General features: G+C 41.2%; 1 protein-coding gene across 1 annotated transcript in view; it reads right to left on the reverse strand.

The window, feature by feature from the left end:
• Positions 1-20,386, reverse strand: part of OCA2 (OCA2 melanosomal transmembrane protein) — a 392,247-nt gene extending 371,861 nt beyond the window's left edge. The window contains exon 1 of the mRNA XM_080808622.1: positions 20,124-20,386. Coding sequence (XP_080664748.1) covers positions 20,124-20,371 — 248 coding nt within the window. The 5' untranslated portion in view covers positions 20,372-20,386. The remainder of the gene's footprint in view (positions 1-20,123) is intronic.
• Positions 20,387-21,306: the final 920 nt, after the last annotated feature.

Raw genomic sequence — 21,306 nt, forward strand, 5'->3', positions numbered from 1 at the left:
AGTGTGTATTGTGGAGAATGGCTCCTCCAAAGACTCCCTCTACTCACAGTCAGAAGTCTATGGAAATCAGATGTCAGAGGCTGGGATCAGGGATGGAGTGTGTGTCTTGAGTGTGTCCACTGCAGACACAACAGAAACCACAGTATGGAAAAGCCAGCACCACCAAGAAGTGCCATCCCAGGTCGCCGAGTACTACACATTCCTCCTTCCCACTCAAAATCCCATGTCAAATTTACCTCCCAAGTCTGGGTTTCCTAAACTGTACCAAGAACACCAAGAAGGTGTTTGCCACCATATGAAGACTAGGGTACTGGGCCCTTAATAAATTCAAAAGTGCTGAATGCCTCACTCAGAGTCAGGGATGGAAAAGGGAAGGAGGACTGGAGCCTCCTGCCATCTGCATATCTCTGGTGCCTGTGTGAGCTCGGGCAGCCCAGTGGCCTCTTGGACTCTCTTCTCACCTGAGAAGTGACCAGCTCAGACAAGGGAGCCACTATAATTCTAGAAGAGAAGAGCCTGTGGAAATGCATGTGTTGGGTTTTTATTGCTTTTCTGAACACACTTCCTCTATTGCAAGTGAATGACTGGTGGTCCAAATGAAACACGTTTCAGAAAGATAGGATTTGGGCATAACAAGTTTGATTTCTAAGAGCTTCAAAAAGATAATGTATTTAGACTTTATATTTTACCAATATGTTGAAAAAGAAATCATTTCGAAACTACTCAAGTCTTTAGTGCTCTTGGTTCTCATTATTTTTAATTCACAGGAACACCTGTGGATATGATCCAATGCTTATAGAAACCATCTTTTAAAAGCAATGATTCAACCCCATGAAACTCAAAGACATTGCCTTGTGATGCTGCCTTGGCCCTCAACATCATAACAACAGCTCTTCTTTCTGGAATCTTGAAGAAGCTCCCTCCTGTCCTTGTCAGGACCCATGTGGCAACTTGGCCCTCCCAAGACATCCTGGAGACCAGTGGGCCTCTCTTGCTGCCCAACTACCGTCACCACTGTAGCCTGCTCCCGGCAATACAAAGATCCCCTGGAAAATACTTGCTCCTTGCCTGGAAATGGTCTTTCTATACTCTCCCCAAAACAACTGGCTTAGAAATACATATACACACATCTCTTCCATTCAAATATTTAATGAGCATTTACTATGCCAGGTGGGTGGAGGGGCAGACATGCTCCCTACTTCCAGAAAGAGGGAAACTTCCCTGGGGTGTAACCAATCTGAGAACAAAGCAGAGGGTACATACGGCCACTGCCACAAAAGCACGGGTCATTATCCTGAGAGGGGAGTGGGATTTTTTCTCAAGAAACTCAGAAGTAAACTCAGAGGGGAACATAGATTGTCCAACAAAATGACCCCTCCCCAGATAAGTCTAACTGACATCTCCAGGGCAGACCTTGAAACACAAATCTATATAAATAGCTGCCATACATGTAGAAGCATTGTACCTCATCCTGGGGTGGCAGGGGTGGGGATGTCACGTGGGGCCCCAACCAGAGCTGGGATGCTACAGCAAACTGCCCTTACCCACAAATGTCTCCTCTGGACACCCTTTACTGGACCAACAGACATTTTCTTGGGGACCTATGAGGGTCTGAAAAACAAGGGAATCCTGACCCTCTAAGCTTGAGGGTCTGCCCAATGGTGAAAAAATGATGTTGGGGAAATGCTATTCACATATATATATCCACTTAAATGCCAAAGGCAAACCCATGTGGCTGAGGTGGGGGGTAATCTGTCTTCCCTTTGATGAGAGACAGAGCTCTGGAGCTCATCCACCACAGCCCACAAAGAAGGAATAGAAACCAGAGGCCAAACCTAGCCTCACCTCTTGCACTTGCATTTCCTTTGAAAATCTTCCTTCTTCTGTGGTGAGGTCTTTGTCCCGTTTTTCTGAGTTCACCTTCTTTCATCTGCCTCTTACACAGAGAAGAAGAGGAGGGATGTGGGAATGCAATTGTTTCCTCTGCATTTGTAGGCAGTGCATCTCCAAAGGCACAGGAAATATGGAATGGGGGCAAGCTGGCCTCCAGAAGCACACCTGACCTGGCCACCCCCAGGTCCAGCACCCTTGTGCCTCTGCATTCTCATCCCTTGGACTCACATTCTGATCCCCCTTAAGAGCAAACTGGGACATTTGGTTCAGTGGACCAAGGCTAACGCCAGAGCTTTCCCCTACACAAAAGGCCCACAGTGATTCCCCTCATTAAATAATGCTATGCCACTACTCTATTTTTTTTAAAGATCGCTTCTTCTGATTTTATTTTTATTATTCTTTTGGATACATAGTAATAATCCTGCCAACCAAAATACTGTTGTCAAAAGCACACAGGAAAAAAATGAAACTGTTGAGATTTAAAAACTGCTCCTAAGAAAAAATAAAAAATAAATGTTCATCATCACTAGCCATTAGGGAGATTCAAATTAAAACCACATTGAGATACCACCTTACACCAGTTAGAATGGCCAAAATTAGCAAGACAGGAAACAACGTGTGTTGGAGAGGATGTGGAGAAAGGGCAACCCTCTTACACTGGTGGTGGGAATGCAAGTTGGTGCAGCCACTTTGGAGAACAGTGTGGAGATTCCTCAAGAAATTAAAAATAGAGCTTCCCTATGACCCTGCAATTGCATTACTGGGTATTTACCCCAAAGATACAGATGTAGTGAAAAGAAGGGCCATCTGAACCCCAATGTTTATAGCAGCAGTGGCCACGGTCACCAAACTGTGGAAAGAACCAAGATGCCCTTCAATGGACAAATGGATAAGGAAGATGTGGTCCATAAACACTATGGAGTATTATGCCTCCATCAGAAAGGATGAATACCCAACTTTTGTATCAACATGGACAGGACTGGGAAAGATTATACTGAGTGAAATAAGTCAAGCAGAGAGAGTCAATTATCATATGGTTTCACTTATTTGTGGAGCATAACAAATAACATGGAGGACATGGGGGAGATGGAGAGGAGAAGGGAGTTGAGGGAAATTGGAAGGGGAGGTGAACCAAGAGAGACTATGGACTCTGAAAAACAACCTGAAGGTTTTGAAAGGGCAGGGGGTGGGAGGTTGGGGGATCCTGGTGGTGGACATTAAGGAGGGCACGTATTGCATGGAGCACTGGCTGTGGTGCATAAACAATGAATTCTGTTACGCTGGAAAGAAATTTAAAAAAAAAAAACTGCTCCTTATCATGAATTTCGAAGCTAAGTTTTTCTCTTTTTTTTTTAATAAGTTTGTCTTGTTCCAGAAAAGATTTAATGAAGCTTGCAAGGCTATATAAAGATGTAATAAGGCTGCAAATTTAAAATTGAATATTATTCAGCATTAAAAGGAAGGAAATTCTGTAGCAATATGCTACAACATGAAGGTCGAGGAAAACATACTGAGTGAAATAAGCCAATCACTAAGAGACAGATACCATATTATTCCACTTATATGTTGTACCGAGAGTAGTCAAATTCATAGAGGCACAAAGTAGAATGGTGGTTGCCAGAGATTAAGGAAGGAAGAGAACTGGGAGTATTTAATGGGTACAGAGTTTATTTTACAAGATAAAAAGAGGCATGGGGGTGGACAGTGGTGATACCTGCACAACAACGTGAATGTATTTAATACTGTCGAACTACACACTTAAAAATGGTTAAGATGGTAGATTTTCCATTATGTGTATTTGTAGTGTGTCTGACAATGAGTTTTGATTGTTATGTAAGTGCCAGACATTAAGCATTTGATTGTTGAAGCACCTACTTCAAAGACATCTACCTCAAATAAATACACTCTCAGCTACACAACTAGATAAAGAGTCAGGTGGCCCTGTATCCATCAAGTTCTCCTTTTATAAAGCTATGGTTGATCTAGATAACTGACCATTTGACTAACCACTTGCTTTCCCCTTCCTTGCTTTCACTCTTGCTTTTAAGTTTTAAATTCACCAATAAAGAGTGAACCTGTATAACCTTAATACACCCCCCTCTTGACCAGAATAAAGGCAGACACGCAGGTCCACAATCCCTTTCTCTCTGTCTACTTTCAACCTTGCTTTTTGGCTCCAGACATGCAGCACACCCTCCAGGACTTGTGAGTAATAAACTTTGCTTTTTCAAAGTTCCCTGATGGTTGCTGCTGAGGTGTATCTTGCAGTCCTAAGAACCACAAGGGCAGGTCCAGCCTCAACTTTGACTGCAATCGAGGAAATGCCTGTAGGGGTTGTCACAAGTAATATGGAGCCAAGGGAGTGCCTCAAACATTGCTTACCGATAACATCACCATCAACAGGCTGAGGCTGACACAAAACAGCATATTAACACAAGAAAAAAGAATAAAAATCTTTTAAAAATTGGGACAAAAGGAAAATATAGAAATTGAGACATAAAACAAGGAGGACAGCTTAAAAACAAGGGTGAGAGATGTCCAAGCTCCACCTGCAGGTCACCTGCCCCTCTCCAGCATTCCCCCTAATCATACTTGAGACTGCAGGCCCCCTGGTGGTCGTGGTGGGCAAGTACATCTCCAGCCTTGCACATCTGGTTTCCAGCTTTGCCCACTCAATCCACAGAAAGTCCACATCTCTCTCAGACCTACCTCAAACCCGGGTTCCCAGCACAGCTCTTCCTCATTCCGCACAGCTTCCTACCCTGAAATTGTTCTGGCATAAGTCAGAAGTGTCCCTCCATTTCCTAAGAAGGTCACCTTGCACAGGACTCTCAGAGTCTCACCCCTGGCCCATGATTCCCAGTGGCTTTGGCCCCTAGCAGGGTGGGGTAGGTGGGATTAGGTGTTGTGAACATCTCTCTATCCATGCCCTGCCCTAGGTGGCTGAGTTTTTCCCCCTGGGACCTCCAAAAAACCCCAAGATGAATGGCATTTCAAAGCCTTTTATGACAATTGAATTGCTATTCAAAAAATGGTACATCAATAGAAAACTTGCATATCTGTGAGGAGCTTTAGGCGTGCTCTCTAAACCCACCCTGTCCGTACCCCAAGCATCAGGGGGGTGCTCACCAGGAAGAGGAGCCAACAACTCCTCTTTCCTGTGAGGCCAGTGCAGTGTGTCCTCGGGCAGCTGAATAGGACCCAGGTGGAGCCCAGGATAAAGTAGTCCACCCAACATGCAGGCCAACCCTCTGAAGCCCCCCCCCCCCCAGAATCAAAGCTGAGGAGCAGGCTATTCTACCTGCCCTTACTGTTCTGTATGGTTTAGCAGGGTCCTGAGGTTTGATGGGGAGGAACATGAACAATTGCACCAGCCCTTCCATAGAGTCCAGGGACAGGCAGGTACATAGGAAGCTCTCACCAAACGTCTGTATGAGAGACTTGGGGAGGAAGAATTGAATATCCACCCAGAACACAGACACTCAGGACAGTGGGGAAGTATGGTCAACCCTTCTAAAGAGAATAAAAAGTCCTGGATTCACCAGTATTTTTCAAAGAGCTGGAGCAAATAATCCTAAAATTTGTGTGGAATCAGGAGACCCTGAATTGCTAAGGAAATGTTGAAAGAGAAAAACAAAACTGGCGTTACCTGATTTCAAGCTTTACTACAAAGCTGTGATCATCAAGACAGCATGGTACTGGCATAAAAACAGACACATAGACCAGTGGAACAGAGTAGGGAGCCCAGATATGGACCCTCAACTCTATGGTCAAATAATCTTCGACAAAGCAGGGAAAAATATACAGCGGAAAAAAGACAGTCTCTTCAATAAATGGTGCTGGGAAAATTGGACAGCTGTATGTAAAAGAATGAAACTCAACCATTCTCTTACACCGCACACAAAGATAAACTCGAAATGGATAAAAGACCTCAACATGAGACAGGAATCCATCAGAATCCTCGAGGAGAACATAGGGAGTAACCTCTTCAATATCAGCCACAGCAACTTCTTTCAAGATATGTCTCCAAAGGCAAAGGAAACAAAGGTGAAAATGAACTTTTGGGACTTCATCAAGATCAAAAGCTTCTGCACAGCAAAGGAAACAGTCAACAAAACAAAGAGGCAACCCACGGAATGGGAGAAGATATTTGCAAATGACAGTACAGACAAAAGGTTGATATCCAGGATCTATAAAGAACTTCTCAAACTCAACACACACAAAACAGATAATCATGTCAAAAAATGGGCAGAAGACATGAACAGACACTTCTCCAATGAAGACATACAAATGGCTATCAGACACATGAAAAAATGTTCATCATCACTAGCCATCAGGGAGATTCAAATTGAAACCACATTGAGATACCATTCTGACACCAGTCAGAATGGCCAAAATTAGCAAGACAGGATGTGGAGAAAGGGGAACCCTCTTACACTGTTGGTGGGCATGCAAGTTGGTGCAGCCACTTTGAAGAACAGTGTGGAGATTCCTCAAGAAATTAAAAATAGAGCTTCCCTATGACCCTGCAATTGCATTACTGGGTATTTACCCCAAAGATACAGATGTAGTGAAAAGAAGGACCGCCTGAACCCCGATGTTTATAGCAGCAGTGGCCACGGTCGCCAAACTGTGGAAAGAACCAAGATGTCCTTCAATGGACGAATGGATAAGGAAGATGTGGTCCATATACACTATGGAGTATTATGCCTCCATCAGAAAGGACGAATACCCAACTTTTGTAGCAACATGGACAGGACTGGAAGAGATTATGCTGAGTGAAATAAGTCAAGCAGAGTCAATTATCATATGGTTTCACTTATTTGTGGAGCATAACAAATAACAGGGAGGACATGGGGAGATGGAGAGGAGAAGGGAGTTGAGGGAAATTGGAAGGGGAGATGAACCATGAGAGACTATGGACTCTGAAAAACAATGTGAGGGTTTTGAAGGGGCAGGGGGTGGGAGGTTGGGGGAGCCAGGTGGTGAGTATTAAGGAGGGCATGTATTGCATGGAGCACTGGGTGTGGTGCATAAACAATGAATTTTGTTATGCTGAAAAGAAATTTTTTTTTAAAGATTTTATTTATTTATTTGACAGACAGAGATCACAAGTAGGCAGAGAAGCAGGCAGAGAGAGAGGAGGAAGCAGGCTCCCCGCTGAGCAGAGAGCCCGATGTGGGGCTCGATCCCAGGACCCTGGGATCATGACCTGAGCCGAAGGCAGAGGCTTTAACCCACTGAGCCACCCAGGCACCCCTGAAAAGAAATTTTTTTAAAAAAAAAGTTAAATAAGTAAAAAAAAAAAAAAAAAAAAAAAAAAAAAAAAAAAAAGTCCTGGATTCACCCATAGGAGTAATATCAAATACATAAGCCTAGGACAAGAGGGGCATGGTTTTTTGACTGCCCAAGTGATGTGACACAGAGCACTGGTTCCCACCAAACACAGGACACAGGCAGAGCAGGTAACATTTCAGAAGTGAATGAGGTTTGGAGATGGTCAAGACCACAGGGGCAGGTGACACAGAGTGGCAAAGGTGAGGGAGGTGAGAAATCCTAACACTGGAATTTTGGCCAGCAAGAGGAAAGAAAGGACAACAATACCACTTGTTGTGACCACTGCATATTAGACAGTGCTAGAACTCCTTCCTTGAGTACAGGGAACCAGTTCAGACCTGTACGTTCTCTGGGAGACAGAAAGGAGGACACTCACTTCCATGCCCCCAAAATGACAATGAACAGCATCCCTCTTGCAGACCAGTGGGACTGGAAGAAGTAAGAAATGTAATATGCCAAAGCCCAGCCCAGCCTTGGCAGATGTTTATCAGAGTCCTTGTAGTAAAGTTTGTCCTATGGTGACAAACCCCTGAGGAACTGACAACTGTGGACAGCTCTGCTAGTACTGGATGAAAAAGCATGTTCCTACAAGATGCAGAGAAAGCAGAGTGATGCCCGGCTGCCCTCCACCAGGAAAGGGATTCATGCAGGACATAAGAAGATCACATGTTTGTACAAAACGCACCTCTCTGTTTAGAAGTTGAAAAAATTGCCATCTCTGAAGATGTTTGAAAGGAAGCATGGTCCATTTGAGCCCAGGTCCCTTCCTGTCCCCACAGAGAGTGCAAGAGAGCAGAGGTGAAAGACTGGTCCCCCGGGCACCCTAAGGACACTGTTTCCAGAATGATAGGGACCACACAGGGCTAGGGCAGCAGAGAGATGAAGCCAGTCTGCATTTGGAGGACATTCAGGTAGTTCTAGGGAGGGTGGGGTCAGGTCCAGCAGCCTTTACTATAGGTCTGGCCAGGGACCAAGCAACACCCTTAAGTGGAATTCCTCCTGATCCAGGAGTGGGGACAGGGCAGTCAAAAATTTCTCCCCTGCTTATATACCACCAGTAGAAATGATGCTGAAGCCACTGACATGACTCCTTAACATAACAGAAAAGTACATATTGAATTGCCCAAATTTATACTGTCTTAATTTGCTGTGAGGAAAGACAAGAGCAAACCCAAGAGCCAACCCTGGCTTCCATCCTCTACTGATTGCATTTCCCCTTACAAACCCCCACCAAACCACTCAGCAAATCACAGGGAGGGAGCAGCAATCTTGCTGTGCTCATTGCCATTACAGATATCCCTGTGTACTTCACACCATGATCCTCGCATGTGGAATGGATAGCACAGAGAAGAGTGGATCCAGTCCAGGCAGCAGCCTGGGTGACAGAGCAGCCCTGACACAGACAGGAGGGTGGGAGCCATGGGGTGTGAGCTCAGAGTTGGAAGGATAACCTGAACTCTTCAGAGTCCAACCCTTCAGATTCACCAGCTTCATCCAGTATCAGCAGACAGTCTTGTGCACATAGCTGAGACACAGAGTTGAGGGTATTCAAGACTAGTGGCCCAAATTCACTCCCTGAAGTAGGAGATAGGGTCATTTGCTCGAAGAGAGGAAGCATGGAAAATGCAGGGAAGGTTTGGAATAACCGCCATGGGTCATAAAATTGAGAGTACAGAATCAACTCATGAAAAAATGGGTTGCTCCTGGGAAGCCTGTGAGGTGGAAATTTGTAAGTGTAAAAATCTGTAGTGGGCATTCTCTGTCAGTGCACTCAGCACACTGAGGGTCCAAGTGGGAGAGCCAAAGCTGAGGTACAGCTGGGAGAGAAGGCACAGGTGGCAAGAGACACAAAGTGACACAGCCCTGGGAACAGGCTGGAAGAAGAGGGAAACACACCCTTGGGGCCAAAAGGAAAAAACAGCATGTGCCTGAGAGAAGGCTGGGAAGCTTAAAGAGCTCAAGGAAATGTTGGGCATAAGAGGAAAAGAAAGCCAGAAGGGTGGGATGCCAAACAGCTCCAAGGCAGACACAGGCGAAGACAGTCATGGGCATGAGCCAGTGACACTGAACATGGAAAAAAGGCACCAGGGGCAAGGAGGTTGAGGGAACTTCAGAGTTGGAATTGCCCATGAGAGAGTAACTCATGAGAATGATCATTAATGGAGGAAAAGGGAAAACAAAGACTCAAGTGTCAAAATCCTCACAGGGATGCAGTAAATGACCAGAATACCAAAGATGCCAGCCAGCAAGGAAAAAGATGCTAATGAGCACTTAGATAATCTAGTACCACCATAATGAAATTTAATTCAAACAAGAAACCTCAATAGATGCAAAAGCTATTGGGTGAAAAAATCAGATGAAGAATGAGACACTGATATTTCCACAAAGTATTAATTACAGAAAGGAAAAGAGCAACATCGCAGTGAGGAAGCCTGATAGACATCATCTCAATCAAGTGATCAAAGTGAAGAGCAAAAGTAATGGGGCAGAGTGAAATCAAGCACCACCTAACAGGATGAAATGAGAAGGGCACAGCATCACTTCTTTGATATTGCTGCCAAAAATGCATATCCTGAATCCAATCAGAAGGACACATCAGGAAAACGAAAATGAAGGAAACTTTAATAAAATAACCAGACCCTAGTCTTCAAAAGTTTCAACATCATGAGAGTTAAGAAGAGATTAAAAAAAAAAAAAAGTTCCAGACTGAAGGAGATAAAAGAAACATCACAACAAAATGCAATATGTGCTTCTGAATTGAATCCTTTGCTATAAAGGCAAAGCACCATTCAGAGAGTTGGCAAAACTGGCTGAAGTTTTTAGATGAAGGGTATACAGGAGTTTTTCATATTATTCCATAAATTTTCTGTAAGATTAAAATTATTTCAAAATAATAATTTGTGAAAGCCTAGAAATAAGCCCAAAATGAGCAAAAGAATAAGCTAAAACTACTCATGAATCTAAGTAACTAGGGAGATTAAATGATATTCTACATAAAACTATGTAAAAAGGAGAATAAGTTTTAAAGACTTCGCAATGTTTTTTGCTTCCCGGTAATAGTCTTTTGCAGATTTTCCGTCATACTGACCCAAGGGAGGGAAGAGCAAATACCATCTGAGAAGGAAGAATGTTTGAGCAGAGTTAGGAATACCCAACCATATCACTTCCACATGTTTAGCAATTAATTAACTCAGGTTCTATAAGTGGGCCCCCCATTCATTTGATAAATGGGAGAATGGGATGTCAATTAGTAGTTGCTTAGCCTTCTCCTATTTTTAAACAGTCTATTTTTGTCTACATTCATTTAATTGAAGGTTCAAACTCCTGATCAGGAGAGTTGTTCCCCTTCATAGAAATGCCACACACACACAACTGCACTCCATGTTGAAAAGGTTATGAGAACAAGCTCACACCTACATGCCTCTCATCAAAACTGTGCTGCTTCCACCACAACCTGGGGGCACTGTGCAAGCTTCTAGTGCTCTCTTTATTATCTGTCCTACAAAGTCCTCACATTTTACTTTTCTGATCCCTGTGAGACTCCTCAGGTGTGCTGGCAAGTGGGAGTTGTAGGTCCTCAGCATGTCTGCCCAGGATTGAAGACCAGGGTTCTATTTCAGACCACCTACATGGGCACCTCTTGAGCAATGCTGACATACCCTCTCAGTGGAGCATTGCAAGCAGTGCCCAGCCAGACCAGCACTTCCCTCTCAGCCTTGCAAGCTATCACCCTGATGTTATGCATTTTTTTAAATTCTAGCCTGAAGTACAAATGTGAACAATGACTTGTTTCTAAACCAAACCCAAACTACCTGTACTCTTGCAGGGACAGAAAAGTACATATACTTAGTATCTCAAAAATATTATCTTTATAAGATGAGATTTTCTTTCAAATAAAATCAATAGGAGGTAACAGTAGGAATGGCAGAGTAAGCACTGGTAAAAATTTTCTCCTCCATAAAAGCAATGATGGGACTGGAAGAGATTATGCTGAGTGAAATAAGTCAAGCAGAGAGAGTCAATTATCATATGGTTTCACTTATTTTTGGAGCATAATAAATAACACGGAGGACGTGGGAAGATGGAGAGGAGAAGGGACTTGGGGGAAATTGTAGGGGGAGACAAACCATGAGAGACTATGGATTCTGAAAAACAATCTGAGAGGTTTGAAGGGGAGAGGGTGGGAGGTTGCGGGAGCCAGGTGGTGGGTATTATGGAGGACACGTATTGCTTGGAGCCCTGGGTGTGGTACATAAACAATGAATTCTGGAACACTGAAAAGAAATTTAAAAAATAAATAAAAATTTTAAGAAAACAGGCAAAAATTGTCAGAATAATATTTTCAGAACTTTAAAATTTAACCAATCTACAACAATCCAAAGAGCACTTATTGAAAAAAAAAAAAAAGCTGAATCATTTTTCTCTTTTTTTTTTTAGGATAGTTAACACACAATATTACATTAGTTTCAGGTATGCAACATTAGTGATTCAACATTATACGTTATGCTATGCTTAATGTACTCACAAGTGTAGCTACCATCTGTTACCATACAATACTATTACAATTCCCATGACTTATTCATGGGAAGCCTGTAATTCCCACTCCCCTTCATCCATTTTGCCCTTCTTCTACTCCCCCCCCCCACAGTAACTATCAATTTGTTATAGGCCTGATTTTGCTTTTTTTGTTTATTCATCTTTTTTTTTTTTTTAGATTCCACATATGAGTGAAGTCATATAGTATTTCTCTTTCTCAGTCTGACTTGTTTCAATTAGCACAATACCCTCTAGGTCCATCCATGTTGTCACAAATGGCATAATCTCATTCTTCTTTGGAGACATATAATATATCCTCTGTCATATGTGGAATTTAAGAAAGAAAACAAATGAACATATGGGAAGGGGGGGAGAAAAAGGGAGTAAGGAACTTCTCAAACTCAACACCTCAAAAAACAAATAATCCAGTCAAGAAATGGGCATAAGACATGAACAGACACTCCTCCAAAGAATACATACAAATGGCTAACAGACACATGAAAAAAATGTTCAACATCATTAACCATCAGGGAAATTCAAATCAAAACCACAATAAGATACCACCTTTACACCAGTTAGAATGGCAAAAATTAATGAAACAGGAAACAACAAATGTTGGTGAGTATGTGGATAAAGGGGAACCCTCTTACATTGTTGGTGGGAAGGCAAGTTGATAAGCCACGCTGGAAAACAGTATGGAGGTTCCGCTAGATGTTAAAAATAGATTTACACTATGACGCAGCAATTGCTCTACTAGGTATTTGTTCCAAAGACACACACAGTGAAAAGAAGGGGCCTGTGCACCCCAATGTTCATAGCAACAATGTCCACAATAGCCAAACTGTAGAAGATGCCCTTCAACAGATGAATGGATAAAGAAGATGCAGTACACAATGGAATATTACTTAGCCATCCGAAAGAATGAATACCCACCATTTCCATCAACATGGAAGAAACTGGAGGGGATTATGCTAAGTGAAAGAAGTCAAGCAAAGAAAGACAATTATCATATGGTTTCACTCATATGTGGAACATAAGGAATAGCATGGAGGACCATAGGGGAAGAGAGTGAAAACTGAAGGCGGGGAAATCAGAGAGGGAGATGAACCGTGAAAGACTGTGAACTCTGGTTCTGGGAAAGAAACTGAGGGTTTCAGAGGGAAGGGGAGTAAGGTTAGGGGGTAACTAGGTGATGAATATTAAGGAGAACACATGTCGTGATGAGCACTAGGTGTTTTATGCAACTAACCAATCACTGAACACTACATCAAAAACTAAAGATGTACTATACAGTGACTAGCTGAACATAACTAAAAAAAAAAAAAAGATAAAAAGAGAAAGAGAGAGAGGTAAAGAAGCCATAAGTGACTCTTAACATCAGAGAATAAACTGAGGATTGATGGAGGGAAGTGGGTGAGGGATGGGTTAGGTGGGTAATGGGTATTAAAGAAGGCATTTGTTGTGATGAGCTCTGGGTGTTGTATGTAAGTGAGGAATCACTGAACTCTACTACAGAAACCAATATTACATTATATGTTAACTAACAAAATTTAAATTAAAAAAGTAAATTAATTAAATTTTTTAAAAAAGAACATCTCTGTGCATAAACAATGAATTCTGGAACACTTTTCAGTGTTCCAGAAATTTTTTTTTTTTTAAATGAGTGCTAGAGTAGGGAAAAATAAAAAAAGAACATCTCTGTCAACCATGTCAATTCACTAAGCCAACAGAACAGAGAATTCCATGGCAACACACATTAAATGGTACAGACTTAAAATTTATTCAGGAAAGACACTAAAGGGCAACAACAAACTTTAGGAAAGGGGACAAATTTCCATCTTAGGAAAGAACCTTAGGAAGAAACTTTGATTTCCAGAGTTTCCAAATTATATCATTTAAAATATTCAATTTCAGTAAAAACTTATGAGACATGCAAAGGCATGCATGGCCTCTACATAGGGGAGAACATGGTTAAAAGACACCCTCCCTGAAGAAGGCCAGACATTGGATTTCCTAGGCAAAAACTTTAAATCAGCAATTTTAAACATGTTCAAAGAACTAAAGGAAACCTTATTTAGTTAGTTAGTTATTTTGAGAGAGCAAGAGAGACAGTGGCGGTGTGGTTGGTGGGGAGTGCCACGGGAAAAGGTGAGAGAGAATCTTAAGCAGGCTTCACACACAGCACAGAGCCAGACACAAGGCTTGATCTCATGACATTGAGGTCATGATCTGAGCCAAAATCAAGAATTGGACCCTAAACCAACTAAGCCACCAAGGTGCACCAGTCAGTCATATCTAAAGAACTATATGAAAGTATGAGACTAATGTCTCACAAAATAGAGAATATCAATAAAGAGAAAGTATTAAAAAGAACAAATAGAAATTCTATAACTATAAAGTACAATAAATGAAATAATTTCACTAGAGTGGCTCAAAACCATGTTCAGAGATAAAGTCTATCAACTAATAATTCTACAGGCAGTAAATGACTCCTCAGAATAAAGAAGAGAGAAAAATGGCAATCTGGGAAGCTCTATGCCTTCATTCCCCCACAGAAACATAGAAAGAAAGATGGACAGATGGACGGAAGGAAGGCAGGAAGGAAGGGAAGGAGGAAAAAGGGAGAGAGAGAAAGGAAGGGAGGAAGGAAGGAAGGATGGACCAGAAGCTTTCTGAAGCAACTTTGTAGGCACTCTGGAAAACTGTCAAAGGTTTACAGCAAACAAACAAAAGCCTAAAAAATAAAAAGCATTTTCAAAAGGCTAGGAAAGTTTGGGGGCATTTTACCCGCTTTGACCCACACCCTCCCTGGTATGGAGGTGATCTGAGTCTTAAGCAGGTGGCAGTCTTGTTCTCAGTTCCCCCAACCCTTCAAATTAGAGGGAGCAAGAAAGACTTCACTTAAAACATATTGAGTATGTCCATTTTAAGTTGTCTGGGGGCTACTTGAGAGATTCATGCATGCTGGAATTTGTTCATCTCTGTTTCACATACCTCAGAATGCAAGCATGAAAAGCAGTAGGCACTCTTCATAAAAACTTCAAGATGGGCTACAAACCCACAAACACCTGGGGCAACAGATTACAGGTGGAGATACACAATAGATCATCTAAGGCCAGAGAAGAAACTGGGGTAAAAGTCTCTGAGAAATTAGAATATTCAAAAGCAGCCATGTATACAAGGAAATTTAGAAAGACACACATATACACAGGCCAGACAAATGCTCAAAAAATTCCTAAGAAAAACTTAAAGTTTTACCTCAGGCTTATTTCCAACTCAGAGGAAGTCCAACTCAGTGTAAAGAAAGAAAAGAAGGGCTGGAGGTTGAGTTCAATCACCAATGGCCAATGATTTAATTGATCATGTCTACATAATGGAATCTCTGTTAAAAAACAAAAAAACAAAAACTAAAACTAAACTAAAAGACAGGTTGGGAGAGCTTCCAAGTTGGTGAATGCATTAAATTGCTGGGAAAGCGGTGCACCTGGAGTGTCCACAGAAGAAATACCTAGTGCCTAGTATTTACCCCAAAGATACAGATGTAGTGAAAAGAAGGACCATATGTACCCCAGTGTTCATAGCAGCAATGTCCACAGTCAACAAAATGAAGAGGCAACCCACGGAATGGGAGAAGGTACTCACAAATGACACTACAGACAAAGGGCTGATATCCAAGATCTATAAGGAACTCCTCAAACTCAACACCCCAAAAAACAGATAATCACGTCCAAAAATGGGCAGAAGACATGAACAGACACTTCTCCAATGAAGACATACAAATGGTTAACACACACATGAAAAAATCTTCATCATCATTAGCCATCAGGGAGATTCAAATCAAAACCGCATTGAGATACCACCTTATACCAGGTAGAATGGCCAAAATCAACAGGATAGGAAACAACAAGTGTTGGAGAGGATATGGAGAAAGGGGAACCCTCTTACACTGCTGGTGGGAATGCAAGTTGGTGCAGCCACTTTGGAGAACAGTGTGTAGATTCCTCAAAAAATTAAAAATAGAGCTACCCTATGACCCTGCAATTGCGCTACTGGGTAGTTCCCCCAAAGATACAGATGTAGTGAAAAGAAGGGCCATCTGTACCTCAATGTTCATAGCAGCAATGGCCACAATTGCCAAACGGTGGAAAGAGTCAAGATGCCCTTCAACAGATGAATGGTAAAGAAGATATGATGCATATATACAATGGAATATTACTCAGCCATCAGAAAGGATGAATACCCAACTTTTGTATCAACATGGACAGGACTGGAAGAGATTATGCTGAGTGAAATAAGTCAAGGAGAGAAAGTCAATTTTCATATGGTTTTACTTACATGTGGAGCATAAGGAATAACATGGAAGACATTAGGAAAAGGAAAGGAAAAGTGAATTAGGGGAAATTGGAGTGGGAAACAAAGCATGAGAGAATGTGGACACTGAGAGACAAACTAACGGTTTTGGAGGGGAGGGGGGTGAGGGATGGGTGACCCTGGTGGTGGGTATTAAGGAGGGCACGTATTACATGGAGCACTGGGTGTGAAACAATGATCTTGGAAGACTGAAAAATTAAATTAAATTTTTAAAAAAGATACAAATTCCCCCTAAACTCATCATATAGATTCAGCGCAGTTTCAATCAAAATGCCAGCAGAGTGTTTTTAATTGACATAGTTGTGATAGTATTTATACAGAAAGGCAAAGGGCACAGAATACCCAAAGCAACATGGAGAACAAAGTTGGAGGACTCACACTATTTGATTTCAGAACTTTCTACAAAACTACAGGATACAAAACAGGGTGGTATTAATGACATGGTAGTCACATTATCTATATCCTGCCTTGTTTCACAAAGATTTTAACAGTTTTGGGAAAACTCTTACTAACCAGTTTGTACACAAGTGATGTAACTGATCTGAGAAACTGCCCCTAGACTTCCTGGAAGTGAAAGGACAAAAGGGGTGCAACGGGCTACAAATCTCCGCCTGCTGCCCTCCTGTTCAGAATTAACAGCAAATGATCAGTTTCCAAGGGGAATGTTCTCAGAGAGTTCGAAAATATGAAATCCCAAATAACCTTTTCAGCAAAATTGTTTAAGCAATGTATTTGTAGCATCTCATAACATTCTTTACTTTCATTCTCTTCATAAACTAACCTGTAGTAGTGAGTTTTAAATTCTCTGAAGCGAAAGAGTTGGTTGGTTTTTGCATAACCAGTGATTTCCATCTTGTTTCATCTCTGTTAAGTTTAAAAATCTATGTTTTATCATTAATATGAACACATCTCTTTTCACTTCATACTTATTTTCATTAAATAAGAAATGCAAAATGTAATGAATCCCACAAATAACCTTCAAAAAGATGCATCTGGGGTGACCACACAACACTAGTACATGCCTGCTCAGGAGGAGCATGTTGGTTCAGGGACTCACGTAAGTGCACATATGAATGGCACTAAACCCTCCGTACTCACAGACACTCACACCGAGCTGGCCCTTCTCCTAAGGGCCCACATCACAGGAGAACTAGCCAACAGTCATCCTCCCAGGTCTTTTGTGAGCTGTCCCTATAGGTTTCCTGGTTACTGTTGCTCTCTCTCCTGGAACAAGCTCAGCAGGAGAAGTTGTGGCTCAAGAGTGCTCACCCCTACTGGCCCTGGGACCTGTAGTCTCAACATGTAGGACTTTTTTGCACCACCAAGCCAGCAGGGCTGTCATAGGACATAACTATGGTAGGCCACTGCTGGCTCACAGGAGCTCTAGTCTCCAGAGAGGAGCATATCCTGAGCAACAGGTGGTCAGATTTAGCAAATAAAAATAGAGTGCCCAGGCAAATTTGGTGACAGATAAACTACAAATGATTTTTTAGTATAAGAACTTCCCCCAAAATACTCATTTTTATCTGAAATTCACATTTGCAAACTGCATTCTATCTGGTGACTCTCAGAGCACAGGATGTGACTCTGACCTCCAGTCTGTTGGTGAGATGTTAGCAGACATGAGGTGGCAGAAGCTTATGACCAGCTTCCACACCAGAGTGATGAAGCCTTTGGAAGGACAAGAGGTAGGTGGCCCATGAGACCCCTAAGTTAGCTGGCAGCCAAACCTGCACTGGCATAAAGGGTTAGACTACCACCCTACAACCCACATGGTGAAGTTTGTGTTTGGGGTCTGCACCATTATTCTGGCAGAGATAGTTGAGGTCAATACAGCTTCCAGAGAAGATCTCCAGCCCCAGCTTCCCCACAGTCTGCCGTAATCCAATCCTACATGGAAATTCTGGAGGTACTCCTTCACCTTCCAAGGATGCCCTTAATTATTCTTGCATTTCAGACCTAAAATTATTATCAAAAACTGTACTGGGTTTGGTTTTTATTTTTTGGTATTTTTTATTGTATTTTTAAGCACTAAAGAGAGAAAGATTAAAGAAAAGAGGGAAATTTAAAAATAAATTCCAGGTTGGTAAAGGATTAAATCTAAAGAGAAAAGTTTAAAACTTTTAGAAAACAGGAGAAAAATTTTATGAAATCAAAGAGGAAATTGAGTTCTTAAAAATATCTGAGCTTTAAAATACTAGCCCCCCAAAAGAGCACAAAACCATGAAAGATTTACAAATATAATCATATTAAATACTTTATTAAAATAAAACATAAATGGGGCACCTGGGTGGCACAATCAGTCGAGCATCTGATTTTTGGTTTCAACTCAAGTTGTGATCTCAGGGTCATGGGATCAAACACCACACTGGGCTCCATGCTCAGCATGGAGTCTGCTTCAGGTTCTCTCTCCCTCTCCCTTTGACCCTCCCACCTTTCTTTCTCTCTAAAATAAATAAATAAATCTTTTTAAAAAATCTTAACTAAAAAGAAAAGATGATCTTCTGGCTTGGAGAAGACCCTGCAACACAGGACCAAAGAGGGTTAATATGAAGAATCTTGAAAAAAAAAAAAAAAGAGAGAGAGAGAGAGAAAAGTATAAACAAATCATTGGAAAATTGAGCAAAATGTACAAGATGACACATTATGAAAAACAAACCTAACTGCTTAGTAAACATGTGGGAAGAAGGTCTGCTTTCCTGGTCAACAAGGAAATACAAATTTCTTTGCAAACCATGATGTAGCATATCACATGTATCACATCTTCTCATGTTAAAGTCCCCTGGCACCAAACGTTGGAAAGGTGAGAGGGTAAACTGACACAATTATGAATCTGGTACATCTAATAAATCCTAAGGTGCAGGCATTTTAGGAACCAACAATTGTTATCAAGTAGAGAGGTACTCTAGAGAATCCCCCCCAACTTATACCCTCAAAAATCTATACAAGAAAATGCATTGTAAGCAGTTTTTAATAGCAAAATACTAGGGAGTGGGGTAGACACTGAATGGCTACCTACAGAAGACATATAAACTGTGGGATATTCAGATACTGACGTTTTAAGTGAGCACTCCAAATGAATTAACAAGAGCTACAGGGAGCCACACTGACAAATCCCAAAAACAAGCTGGACAAAAAAAAAGCAAGCCAATGTTTAACCATTTGCAAGACAAAAGCACATACTATTTAGTGATATATAAACAGTAATAGTATGAACCTGCACATTGTGATATCAACAGTAAACTGGGATAGGTGCTACCCTAGAAAGGAGGAAGGGACAGGATCATGGCAGGTGGTGGGGCTGTACACCACACTTCAATGTATTTCTATGATGCTTTGCCTTTTTCAACATTAGACCACTGGTACTGTGTGGGTCAAGTTCTGGCTGAGCAACTGCTCTGAGCAGGACTTATTGCCTGTGGGGATGAGGATACCCAGATCTGCAGGGTAAACAATATGTCCCTACATGGGTATGAATTGACACTTATAGGATGCTATTTATATCTATTCATTGGTTTTACTCTGGTAAATATTTAAGGGTTTATCAAAAGTTCCTTTTAATGTCATCTAGATTTTTCTAATATGAAAAACAATATTCAACTGATTCACTTGACATATTTGTAAGAATAATGCATGTTCTAAGACATATATATATATTCTTATATGTGTATATATCTTATATATAAGCATATTTTATATATAAGCATGTAAATATCTATCCTTTTTAAAGTCATGTAATACCTTTAATGCCTTAAAATAATATAGAAAATGCAAATTTCATGCCAAAATCTCTATTTTTAGAGTTTTGTTAGCCACATTTTAGAAAGAGCATTCATTCAAAACAGGCCAGGAAAGTGCTAGAAGGATTCTTGCATTTCTTGCATAATATCTGAAAATTTTCCCACAAAAAAATGGAGGAACTATGCTTACAAAAAATCCAGTATTTGTGAATTCCACATTTATATATAAAATTATAATAAATTCACCTCCGCTCTGTGAGAAATGAGTCAAAATCTTGGTCCACAGAAGCCCAGCAGCTCTTTCCAGCTGCCCTGCTGGGGTAGGGGTTTGAGGAGTCTTCCCTGTTGACTCCATGCTGTAGCCTGCAGTTGCTGGTGGCAGGTCCTGCCAGCTTTGGCCTTCCCAGGACAGCACACATGGGAGCAGATGTCTGATGTAACTCCATCTCCAGCACACCAGAGGTCAGCCCACCATCTTTGTTCTCTAGGTGCATATTCTGTTGTGACTCTTCTCACTAGGTCAGTCAGAAAGAAAGCACTGTTGATGAAAAGCAAACTGGGAATATTGTTTGCACCTTGAGGAATCCATATGGAATCCAGTCAGTCTCTCTCTACCCTTGTTATTTTTTGGCCTCTTATAATGGGGCCCTTCCAGTGTTCCAGCATTCTAATATCACATGGGAAACAGTGTATGCTCAACTCTAAGAATGAACATTGTAGCACATTTCACACTAGTCATGACCTAAGTATTCAACAAGAAAGCATTAGTTAAGTAAGTTACAATATGTGCATAGTATAAAATACTATGCAAGTAAAAATGCTCTAAAAGGATACTGATTTATAGTGGGAAATATTAAGGATACAGAAAAAACACTGATAGAGCAGGATTTTGTTTTCTTGAAATAAATATATACATAGCATATGCATAGAACAGGAGACCAAAAAGACCCAGCCTCCAAAACATGACCATCTCTGTGTGGTAAGGACTTCCTCCTTTTTTTCTGACTATGTTATGGTTTTATGGGGTTTTGCATCCAGCAAATTAATACTTTTGCAATGATAAAATAATAATACTTATTATTAAAATGAGAACAATTACTCATTGAAAGTAATGAAGTAATTGAAAGTGAAATAAAAAAGTTATGAGGTCCTACTCTTTGGATTACATTTCTAACCATTACCATTTTATTCTTTTACATTTGCCAGCTTCCCATGACCCCACCAATGACCTTGATTTGCAGCAGAATGGTTTGCTATCAAGGGTTGCTATGAAGCCAAAACTCATTGTGAGCTTTGGTTAAGGAGGATTTGCAGCATTGAGAAGCAATGTTCACAACTATAGTTGGAATGGGTACAATACATGGGTCTGTTAGTAGAATGTTCCTGAATCAAAAAGTAAAAAACATTTTAGTTTCATGCAATTGTTTCC

The sequence above is a fragment of the Martes martes genome, assembly GCF_963455335.1.
Source record: "Martes martes genome assembly, chromosome: 7".
Lineage (NCBI taxonomy): Eukaryota > Metazoa > Chordata > Mammalia > Carnivora > Mustelidae > Martes > Martes martes.